Here is an 11323-nt window from a genome sequence, read left to right on the forward strand (position 1 = left end):
TGATGATTTGTATATCCGTAGAAGGTTTGACAATAGTTCCCCGGCCAGGAAAACATTTTACCCTGAGACAAGGTGCCAAAAAGAAATAGTTTAAGGTTTATGTAATTTACTTAAGTCTTTTTATTATTTAGGATAAAAAGTTCTCAGCTTTCTTGCCTCCCCTTGGCTCCTATTTCCTAAGATGAGATGGTCGACTTGTTGGTTGTGTCTGTCTGACAGCCAAGCCGGCTGCTTGGCCGTCAAGTGGATTGACGTCGGCTTGGCACCAATTAGATGCACAAGAGTTAAGCTCATTGCCCACAGAACAGGCTAAGCGAGATGAACCGTACCACATTGGCGCATCTGACACTAGCATGCTGATGGATAAAACTCGCATTGTTCCTGCATCCACCGCAAGTTCACCACATACTGTACATACAAGCTAGGAGCGAAAATGTTGGGTTTTAATCGAATAGTGCAGCAGCATACAATCCTGTTCTGTCTGCTGACTCTATGCCTCGCGAAAGATGACGAAAACTATGACAACTCGACTAATTACCGTCCTCGCAACGTTACAGGCCTCGGCGACTTCTATCAATGGGTTGGATCGTGAGTCTCGCTGCGGTAGAAAAGCGTGATGACTTAGCTAAATGATTTCTTAATAGGTACTATAACGCAACAGCAGAGGTCGAATTGAAACCTATCTTTGGAGACGTCTGGAACGAAACCATATTCGGCCCTAACTACACAGATAATCTATGCTCAAAGCTAAAGAACTCTACCCAAATCGTCAAATACGACGCCATCCTCAGTATCCTTGAGAAAGGCAAATGGAACGATGGAAGTAACTCTGTTATCTTCTGGCTAACTCTTATACCAAAAGCCTCAGCGGGGTTCAACGTATCCTCTCTTGGTGCTGATTTTACGTATTCATCTCAATCTGGGGGACTTCAATTTCCTTTATATTCTGTTCAGTTAGTCTATACGTCTTTCAGCATTCAAGGCTTTGAACTTGCTAACGTTGATCCAGTCCAAGCCCAGATGGATATTGGCGCCCCAAAGTGGGGAAAGGACCTGACATTTTCAACTTCACCACTACCCAGACTAAATCCGGAGCCTATAACCTCAGTGCGGTACTTGAACGCAACTTGCCGGAATCGTACTCATCGAGTCTAAATCTCACCATGCCAGTATGCAACACCACCGAGCTAAGCGGTGACTACAGAGTTAGCGTGCAGGAGTTCCGATCTTGGGAGGCGGAGGACTGGGATGACTTTCGATGGCCCGACATCAGCGTCATGTTCGACGACAAGACAGCTAACCTAACTATGGACGCTGTATTCTCCGCGATTCCATACGTGCAGCCTAACGTGAGTAATTGGCAGGGGCCTACAACAAGCGATCCCGGCGCTCATGGCTTCATACAAATCCGCGTGTCTGGGGTCATTGATGCATACCACTCTGATTCACTCAGTCTTGAAGACAAGACACCTGTTTGGCTGCGCACAGTAGGTTTTGGGAACGACTCATCGAATATTGGATATGGCAGTGGAGCTGTTAAGCTGTCATCGGAATTTACTGTTGTTATGATGGCCATTATCATGTCTTTTACCTTGTTTTTATACAATAGATAGAGCTTGGTATGTCTTTTTAGTGAGTCGACTTTATTCTATATGACTCAGGTCTCGGGTCTTGGCTCTTGTAATGCCTTATTCGGTATTCTTTAAGGATGATATGCTTTATATACTTGAATCGACGCAAGAATACACTGTATCAGTCCAAACACAGCCGGCAGTCCCAAGACCACCATGGCAACCCAAAAGTTATGCCATTGCACTCCATTCCGTCGGTCATACCATGACTGAGAGAATGAATCCGGTGTCGAATGATCAAACTCTTCCTTTAGAATTAGTAGACGATCTCTCCAAAAACAAAAGTTTGAGAGATATCTGCTCTCTCCGCTGGGAGTCCCGCACCAAGCTATCTGGGGATCTATCACGCGGCTTGAGTGCGTGCAGAGCCTTTCTAACCAAACTTGCCTTTTCCGGTTGGAGCGTAGTGCTGCCCAGTGGTCGGATTGTGGAAATAGTATTGCTAGAGTTCTGAGGGTTTCTTCGGCTAGTCCTTGCGGAAGAACGGGGGCTTGGGAGTTTATGCTTTGATATATTAGATTATGCATAGATGTACAAGAGAAACTGACCTGTGCCTCTGGGCTTCGAGGAACGCCACATGATGAAAAATATATAGCTGATTGTTGTTGTTGGTCAGACGCAAATGATCCGCCAGATTATCGGTGAACTCAATCTTGATCCCAGCAACGTTCTCAAGACTCCAGGCAGAGAGCTCCGGTGTCATTGTCATGCCACTGCAGGACTGTTGGAGTGAGATAGGGAACACCTTTTCAGTCAGACTGTCCAAAGAATTATTATCCCAGAGGGGCAGAGGCCGTGAGCCCGCTGGGTGCATGAACCCAGAAGGTTTCTCTAAACTGCCCAGTTCGACCATCAGGATGAGCCGAATCACAAGATTCAACGTATCTTGACAAGCATTGGTATTGTTGTTCCCAGCCAAGATAGATACGTGAGCAATGGCCTGGTCCCGCTGTCTATGTATCCGAATCTGGTCTGCCACTTTTCCAAGTGATATCGTGTCATTTGTGTTGACCGCCGAAGAACTCAATTCACCGAACAGCCTTTTCTGTCTCTCAGTATACGCATTGTATACCCTGAAACCGAGCTTCGAAACTATATCCCCATTCAACAACTAAATGGAAGAGGATAATGTACCAAGAAACGTTGATGCTGAAGACATGACTGATGTAGTTATTGACAGAGAGGCGGTTTTCTTTGCTGTATATCTGACGAGCACCAAAATAATTCCTCGGGTTAAAACAGTCTTTTTCATTCGAAACTCGGAAGAAAACACACAGGCCAAATTCCCGTTGTGTCCAGCTGCATTTCCTACGTAAGTGGCTAAGTAACTGTCGCTCAATGGCTGATGGATTTGTAAATTCACTTCACTGCCATCCTCCAGGGGCAGACCAACCGTCTCGAGAAAGAACACCTCAAGTCAACTATGTTCCTTGACTGTTCAAAGGGACAGAGGTTCGATATTCCGAGATCGCCAGTATGCCGTTTCTTATGCAGATTCTCAGCTGAAACCTCTTCCTTTCTGTGCTAACATACTTCTTTGAGTTGGCTGGCTTAAAAATGACGCCTGCTTCAAGCTTGAGCATTGCACGTATGCTCCTGGCTTCATTGCCAATTTGGATTACTACTCATGATGCCGTATGTTAGCCGCCGCCCTGTCCCTGTCTAGAGCAGCTTCGTCATCACGATACTCCTTTTCCCCGTTGGTTTCTTGGATCTGGGGCCCAATTCAAACACCGACGAGATCGCTTGGTGGGCTCAAGGAATCCTTCTGGCGGTTACAACCTGACCACTGCACGGGCCTTTTCCGCCATGGATTTTGTTACTCTTGGATATTGCAGGGTTTATAACTAGATAAATAGTGCCTGTTCTTATTGGTTCAAGAACGACCTCTCACTTTTCCACGGCTAGACTCGGCCTTATTATCATCATGGTGAATGATTAAGGTTCTGGAAACACGTTTCATAGAGACCAAAGTGGTGTTTTGCGGGGTAATGTCGTGGTATCTGGTAAATTTGGCATGCTTATAGAGTTGCGGAGATCGCCGATGTTTCAACCCCGTCTGAGCTATGCGGATAGTTCGGATGAAGTTTGTATTTTAATCAGGATTCGGGATCGTGGAATTGAAGCCAAAATCACGATTTGCGAAATGTTCACTCTATATATATCACTATTCTTGGTGAAGCTGAAGGTTCTCGGGAAGGTGGGCGTGAAGCATAAGAAGTCAGTATCTGTATTGTACTGTTTCAATGGACTGAAAATTGTGCGTTTTTGTGTATTAGATTGGTAGGTTAAGGTCTGAACCAGTTACATGCACCTTTTTCAAAGATTCGGGGTTGCGGAAAGACGTCCCGTATGTTCCGAATCTAATACAAAGAACGAGGTCACAGTGGACGAACTTCCTTCCTTTGCGGGTATAGAGTGTAATAAGCTCCTAGCTCGAAACATCTACCGGCATCTTGCGAAACAGCAACTATTATAACCATGTGGTGCTTTGATCAAGCACCAATGCCTTCTGTAACCCTTTCCGCACAAGTCAGCCAAGGCAATTGCTTCACTTTCAGCTCACTGCAATAATAAACGCAGTCTCTCAAGACGGATAACACATGATAGTACACTCAGGGGGGGGGGGGGAATCTCATGTCGTATATGTTCTGCACATCGTTGCTGTTAGCATGTCAGAGGTAAGGAACGGACTGTAAGGATCCGCTTACAAGGACCCAGAGATGTTTTCGTAGCATAGAGAAGCCAATAGGCTGAATAGAAAAGTAACAAGGATGTCCCGGACTCCAGAAGACAGCATCGAAGTATATCCATATATGAGGTAGGTGCTCAAGAAGCTAGAACAGGAGAAATCATACATAAGAGTCACGGCGACATTGTCATCTTCATACAAAAATCGACTTTGCAATTCCAACTAATCCTCCCTTCTTCAATAGTCCCTAGACACCAACCGCAGCCATGCCTAAAGTCGCAGCTCTCGCCCTCCTTGGGCTCCTCGCGCCCTTTCAACTCACCGACGGCGCAATGATCCCTCGCCAAACTACCGACTTTGGAGTCTGCACTAATCCTACCATCATGTACGTCCAAGATCAGGATGGCATGCTAGGTTATGGTTATAAACCCTCCAACACCAACGACTTTCCTCACGGCGCAACGGCCGATATAGCCACTATCATAGACTTCATCCGCTCTACCCTCCAAAACGCGTGCCGAGCGCCCACCGCAGCCTGGTTCCTCTGCACAACCGCTGCTGCAGCGGCTAATGGCAAAGAAGGTCAGGATGCTGCCGATGCATTCAACAACGTCATGAATCGATCGTCCCCCCATCCGAGACCTCGCAAGCTGCAGCGCCTGCAGTTTCGTCGGCTGCCGTCCAGCCGAGTCTAAACATGAAGTTCTCCAAAGAGACTGCCGTCTTTGATGATCACCTCGATCCGATATGGTGGTTCAACGAATACCTCAAGGCAGACGGCCAGCCTGCTATCTGCGATGAGACGTCGCACCGCATGCCCAACGATCACTACATCACCTTCACCTGCGAAGGCGCGGATTCCAACATCGTGCCCATGATGAAGGAGGCGCTCATTGCCGTTGTCAAAGACACGATTGACAACACGACGCTGCCAAACGACCAACGCATGTTCATGCACCGTGAGGGTCTTTGCTGGGATGGACACACGAACCTATGCCACATCACAACAGGGTATCCTAGCACCGTCTTCCCACAGTCTGTGCATGTTGCTGTTGCTATTGAAGTCCCTGGTACCGACGGTGCTGGTGCACTGTCTGGAAACCTCCGCTACAGCATCACTGACTCTTCGTCGAACAACTGCGGCATGTGCTCGTATCTATCTACCAGCGGAGGAGCTGTTTCTGCTCTGACCAGTGTTGCTCAAGTAGTGATGGGATTTAGTGAGTTGATCGTTCCTGGGATCGCTGTTGCGAGCGCGGCTGTTAGTTCCTCATGCTTGACTACGTGTAAGTAAGTTAGCTGAGGCTATCAAGGCGTGGAGGTGTCGCCATTGTGAGTCAACAGACTTGAGCTCTTCCTGGCTCTTGCTGCAGCCCTTGAACGAGGGTCTCTTTCAGATGTGTTCTTTAACATGGTGCTGGCGCTGACGTATCTCTTAACCTGGTGCATTTTCGGTAGCTAAGAAGAAGGCTGGTCTCGTTTCTAGTCTTCAGCTGATGGAGCAGTCATTCTGTTCTACTCCTCCTTCTCTTTCTGCATTTACATACATCTTGATTTAGAAAACATGATACTTTATATTTAGACTTCTTTAAAACAATGTAAGCGTGATAGGTCCTTATAAATTATCAGCTTAATTCTATGCCTACCTTAGACATACAGAGTTGTTTCCACGGTCCTACAGGACATATGCATACGTATCTAAATCTTCAACAAACTCTAACAACGGCTTTGAGTCCTGAGCCCCGATCCACACTGCCGCTCTATTAGCAACCCACAATGCCACCATAACCATATCCTTCTCCTCGATCCACGTGGACAGCTTCTCTTCAGTTATAATCACATCCTGAGGCGTAAGCTCCCAGGTACTATAATCCATCATTGAAGTTTTGTCAGAGTACCACTTCAGTTCTCTCGTCTTGTAAGTGTACTCTAACACGCCTCCAATCATACGACTTTTGAGTTGGTAGAGCTCTCGACGTATGGAGGTATGTTGAAAGAGAATCTCTTGCTCCCAGGGGGCAATGTATCCGGTAATGCGGTATAATGCATCATCAGCCTTTGCGTGTCAGTGGTTATCTTCCTAATTGCCGTGGTACTCACTGGTTCATAGACGATGTCGAAGCGGTCTAGCGTTTCAGTGTCCAAGGCTCTTATTGACATATGTGTATAGACTTCTTCAACAGACTCGGAATCTGTAATACCTGCCATCTTCTTGTTCATGAATGGTGTTTCATCGTTCTTGTGCATGTCCTTCTGGAACCGGTGCTTCGCCTCAACCTCCTCCAGAGCGGATTCAAGGTACTTAATCCTTGCTTGGGAACGGGGGTTGTTGTTTTCTCCGTTGTTGCATAAGTTGGCATATACTTTCAAGGTGTTCTCCCGAAGCTGTTTATCCAAAATGTAAAGAACTCCCAGTGAGAGACGAAGAGGGAGAAGGTCGTATGTATCAAGATAGTCAGTCAGAAACTGGTCGAATAACAGCTGATCTGCCAATTTCTGTGGATAAAACTTTTCACTGTGCTTCCAGTCAAAGATCTGAGAGTGAGATGCTAGCCCGAATGCTTGTCCAAACTCAGAACCGCATATCTCGTTGATCTTCAGAATACTAGTGGTCCGTCGTAGGATTGACAACCAGAACCTATCTTTCCAAATCAAAAACCCCCAATTATCCCACTCGATGGTGAGCAGAAGTCTCAGTGTCTTCTCAAGATCGCGTCTTCGGAACAGACAGAAGTAGTCTTGTGACGGATTTGAGTAGCGAACCCAGGGACCATCGAGGCTTATATCGGCTGATTTTGCCGGTAGCTCACGTTCCCACGGACGATTCTGTTGATTTGAGCCATACGCTGGACTCTGAGTCCTATCATAAGAGTGATGGCTGGTCTTTTCCAGCACCCGTTTTGCCTGACTCGCAGCATCGATTGGGAGGAACTGTAAGATTTGTGGCTCTGGGATACCAAGGCACTGCATTGCAATACCAATTGAGATGGGAACATCGTCGGACTCTTGGAGAGAGTATGCAGGCCAGGCCAAGATATCATCAGCACTCCTACCTATTGATCCAAGAGAGATATCTGGGGCTTCTAAAGAGATCACCATCTGTCGCCCTTCTGCAGTTCTACCACACGGTAAAAAGCCATGAGCAAGCCAAAAAAGAGTTTGCAGAGAAGACCCTTCTCTTCTCTCATTGACATCTGCTTCGAATATCTCTTTTGCGATGTGCGGCACAAACGATATAGACGTTAAATAACTCCAAGAGCCTTTGTGTCGACCGAGCTGCTGCAATTTGCCTGTAATGCCGTATATCGTAGGTTGTGGAGTCGTTTCAAGGGTGATAGTCCCATAGGCGCTGCGGCGGACGGCCATCACGTTTCCGTCAGAGTCCGGATCGCTATCTGACCATGATCTCGAACTTGCTGAATCTCGGCTTGACGAGCCTCCTCTCCTTATGGATGAGTGTGTCTCTTTTTTGCGAGCCCATTCGAATGGGAAGTCTGATTCTCTTTGTTTGGCTTTCCTCGGCAAGGCGAAAAGTCGAATCGATGCTCGTTCCCCATCGAAGTTTCTCCTAATTCCCTTTCGCTGTAGGATTCCTTTGTCGATACGGTCTCCATATCGACCGAGAAGACCTAGAATCAGGATCCAATGCTTATTGACAACTAAAGCAGTTCGACTGTTAACAACCTCGAGCGTCCCTCCTGTCTTTGGGACGCCCAGGTCAACTTGTCGGTTACTAACCCCATCCCGCACTTGATACGACTCGGTGAGTTCAGCAATCTTAGCCCAGCCTGTATTCCACGGCAGATAATCCCTCGTCCTGAACCCCCAACGCCCCAAAGCTGCACTGAGAGGCGGTATAAGCGGGGCTGTATCCGGCTCATTGGTGATATATCCCGGTGCAAGGTTCGGCACGTCAATCCTTCTGAAAACGCGTAGTCCTCTCGTCAGTCGAAATCCTCTTGATACATATTTCTGTTGCTGGTCTTGAACCGCATTCATGGCTCGATTTTTATCACTCATCGACGCTTGCAGTGCAAGATATGGACCGACTACACCGACTAGGGCAATGATGGCCACGCCTGCGGCGACCCAGGTGCCGATGTTGCTGGCGAGATCAACTGGGTCTACTCCATCGTCACTTGAGGAAGACATGTTGAGATGCTGAGGTACGAGGTGATACAAGAGCTGTCTTTGGTGCAGAAAATTAACTCGGCCTGGATTACATCACGTGCGTAAGTTGACCCTTGTATGCTTGTCTCCCATTCGTCTATTCTAACCAGGGTAAATATGCACTATGTAGAGCCCATCCTGAATTAGTACAAACGTTGTACGGATATTGGTATCGTCTTTAAACATTTATCCTCTAATTCGATTGGCCAAAGTTCTTTTGCCACTCCTCAGGCTACCAAGGCTCAGAACGCCTCGCCTGTTTCCGTCTATTCAACGCCTGTTTTAAAGGCAGAAGCAATGCTAATACGGCATTTCTTTTCTGTTCGGTCTTGGTAAAGGGCAGTGTGTGTTCCAACCAGCTCTGACGCGTCTCCAGAATAAATCACTGATCATAAGAACGCACATTCTAGGTCGCGCCCTATGACCTTAATTCGCATCTTTAGGGTGATCTTGTAGTTTCTCGCCCCAACCTCCTTGCCAGCTTTGTTGGTGGGGGCTTCTTCGGGTGTAATTAACCCTTCGCCCCTCAAGAAGGAGACATGAACTTGGATCGCGCCAACTCTTTCGGCTCCTGTAGCAGAATGCGTTAGCGAGTCTCTTTGTCAGGATACATTATCCTACCCTTGTTCTTCCTGTTGCCTTTCCTATAGTGAGATCCCGTTGCACTATCCGACACGAAAAGCTCCTCCTCACAGATGAGAGGACCTGGCAGGACGTCGAGGAGGTGCGTAGTCTCGATCTCATGCCCCCAGACTGGGAGATCATGATGTCCCTAATGGTCAAACGTCAGAAATAGAAAGAATAAACATCAGAAAGACAGTTTCTTTTACCTTTTTCAAGAACCAATAGATGGTGTTTTGGATTCCAGGTGCACTTTTTCTTAGCGTGCTCTTGGTAGTCCCCGAAGGGCTCGGTTCTGAGGATGCCGTAACTAAACCATTTTCTAGGTGCCTGTGTAACATCCATCTCACAACCCATCTGCAGCACATTACCTCAAGCTCCAGCATCTCAAGTTCAAACATCTCAAGACCCTATAAGATATCACAGTTTTATATAAAGTTCAGGTCCAAACCACAAGAACTACTGCCAACGGGTTTAAGCTTTAGGCAGAACTTGTCATGATTGGGCACCCAGAGTTAATTGCCAACTTCTTTGTGGCGATTGCAAGCACTCAGCCACAGGTCTCGTGAGCCATACGAAGCCATTAAGTTTCCCCTCCATTGTGTTCTCGACATGATACCCTTATATTCCAAAATCACTCTGTACATCCCCATCGAAGGGTGAGTGGTGCAGTGGTATCTCTCCTAGAACCTATGACTCTCTAAAATCCGCACCTAAGCTCCTAAAATCTTCCCTGCGCCACTCACCCTTCGTTTTTGCAGGTCGCGTGTTCGAAATGACATCTTTTTGCGCGTTCACTATGGCGCCTTGCATCATCCTGTGCACCAAGAATATAAGTGAAATTGTGTACATGAATTATAGCAGCATCATACCACCGCAAGTTGAACGTCTTCCTACAGCCAAGTCAAATCCGATTTCCCTCCCGGCAACATCACCCTCAGTGGCCATCCCTTAACCTCATGGATTTCCCCCACAATCTTATGCAACCATGTCGTCGCCAGCACCGGAAACACATACTCAAACCTCTCCCTCATCGCAATCTCCACACCAGCATTCCACGCCTGCCTCGCAAGTTCCTCATTCCCCAGAGCAATGTGAGCATGCGCCATGGATAAATGAACAATGGCAAGTGTCCAGCCATGCCTTGACTTGAATATCCCCAAGCTCTCTATCATTTGGCCTGTGAGTTGCCAGTGCTGCAAAGCTTCAGGGAAGTTGTTGCCCTCGTGGTGGATGCGCGCTGAGAGGAATAGACGGCGGACGCGGAGGACTTGGTCGTTGAGGTCATCGAGTTCAGGCGGTTCGACGCTGATGAGCTCTTGAAGAACAGTAGTTGCGTCGTCCAAGCGACCGAGGCCGATGTAGCCTTCTGCCCTGGCCATGGATAATCTTCGGAACGGACGACCTTTTCGCGCAGTCATGCCATCGAGCTCGACTTGGATGATCTCAAGTGCTTTCTCGTACTCATGCAACTCGCAGTGAATCTCAGCTAGTCTCGTGACAATGAGCAACCGAGTGTTTGGGCGAATGGGCATCGTTGAATTTAGCCAGAGGTGCTGTTCTAAAGACGCCCTCGTCGTCTTAAAGTCTCCAATTGAATGAAAGAACTTGGCCGCCACGCCTTGAAGTCTCCTCGTAACTTCAATCTCAAACGTCGAAAGCGGATGTATTCCTTCCCAGTTGTATATAGTCGATGCAACTTCTTTATCATACCGATGTATCTTGTTCTCAATATTCGAGATGTGCAATCTTCCTCGTAATGCGTTATCAGATCGTGTGTTTCCTTCATGATCAGCTGCCAAAAAGTCAACGATTAGAGCTTCTGATCTCTGGAAGTTGCCGTCGATGCGTGAAATTATGCTGTCGAAGAGGGTTACTGAGGCTTGGTAGTAAAATGACATGTTTTTGCGAAGAAGGGACTTTGCTCGTTCCACGGCAGCGAAACGAATGGAGAAGAGGTCGCGTTCGCAGAAGAAGAGGAGGGCTTCGATGACGCATGCTCGAAGTGATGAGGGGAGTCGTTTTTGGTTTGTCGCTTTGTCAAGAAGGTTCCATATCGCTTTTTTGAGAGGCAGCGCCCTATTATTGTTAGTCAACAGTAAGCTAAAGATGGCAGGGTGTCACGGGTCAGGCTCGGGAATACAGGTGAACGGGGAACGCTTCGGGCGGGATAGATTCTATTGCTACGGATAGGCACTGCAGGCAGGTC

General features: G+C 47.5%; 5 protein-coding genes across 5 annotated transcripts; 3 read left to right on the forward strand and 2 right to left on the reverse strand.

The window, feature by feature from the left end:
* The first annotated feature begins 402 nt into the window (after positions 1–402).
* FOIG_16441 (uncharacterized protein) lies at positions 403–1748 on the forward strand. The gene is made up of 2 exons (XM_031217885.1): positions 403–953; positions 1010–1748. The coding sequence occupies exon 2, from the start codon at positions 1164–1166 to the stop codon at positions 1611–1613; it is 450 nt and encodes a 149-aa protein (XP_031052410.1). The 5' UTR covers positions 403–953; positions 1010–1163; the 3' UTR covers positions 1614–1748.
* Positions 1749–4589: 2841 nt separating this feature from the next.
* FOIG_16442 (uncharacterized protein) lies at positions 4590–5018 on the forward strand (the record flags this gene model as incomplete). The annotated part of the gene is made up of 1 exon (XM_031217886.1): positions 4590–5018. The coding sequence occupies one exon, from the start codon at positions 4590–4592 to the stop codon at positions 5016–5018; it is 429 nt and encodes a 142-aa protein (XP_031052411.1).
* A 2-nt stretch (positions 5019–5020) lies between these two features.
* On the forward strand, positions 5021–5617 carry FOIG_16443 (uncharacterized protein; the record flags this gene model as incomplete). Its single annotated transcript, XM_031217887.1, has 1 exon — positions 5021–5617. The coding sequence occupies one exon, from the start codon at positions 5021–5023 to the stop codon at positions 5615–5617; it is 597 nt and encodes a 198-aa protein (XP_031052412.1).
* A 381-nt stretch (positions 5618–5998) lies between these two features.
* On the reverse strand, positions 5999–8475 carry FOIG_16444 (uncharacterized protein; the record flags this gene model as incomplete). The annotated part of the gene is made up of 2 exons (XM_031217888.1): positions 5999–6379; positions 6424–8475. The coding sequence occupies 2 exons, from the start codon at positions 8473–8475 to the stop codon at positions 5999–6001; spliced, it is 2433 nt and encodes an 810-aa protein (XP_031052413.1).
* A 1520-nt stretch (positions 8476–9995) lies between these two features.
* Positions 9996–11193, reverse strand: FOIG_16445 (uncharacterized protein). Its single transcript, XM_031217889.1, has one exon. It carries the CDS (start codon positions 11013–11015, stop codon positions 10008–10010), a length of 1008 nt encoding a protein of 335 aa, XP_031052414.1. The 5' UTR covers positions 11016–11193; the 3' UTR covers positions 9996–10007.
* Positions 11194–11323: the final 130 nt, after the last annotated feature.

This window comes from Fusarium odoratissimum, assembly GCF_000260195.1.
Source record: "Fusarium odoratissimum NRRL 54006 unplaced genomic scaffold supercont1.82, whole genome shotgun sequence".
Taxonomy (NCBI): Eukaryota; Fungi; Ascomycota; class Sordariomycetes; order Hypocreales; family Nectriaceae; genus Fusarium; species Fusarium odoratissimum.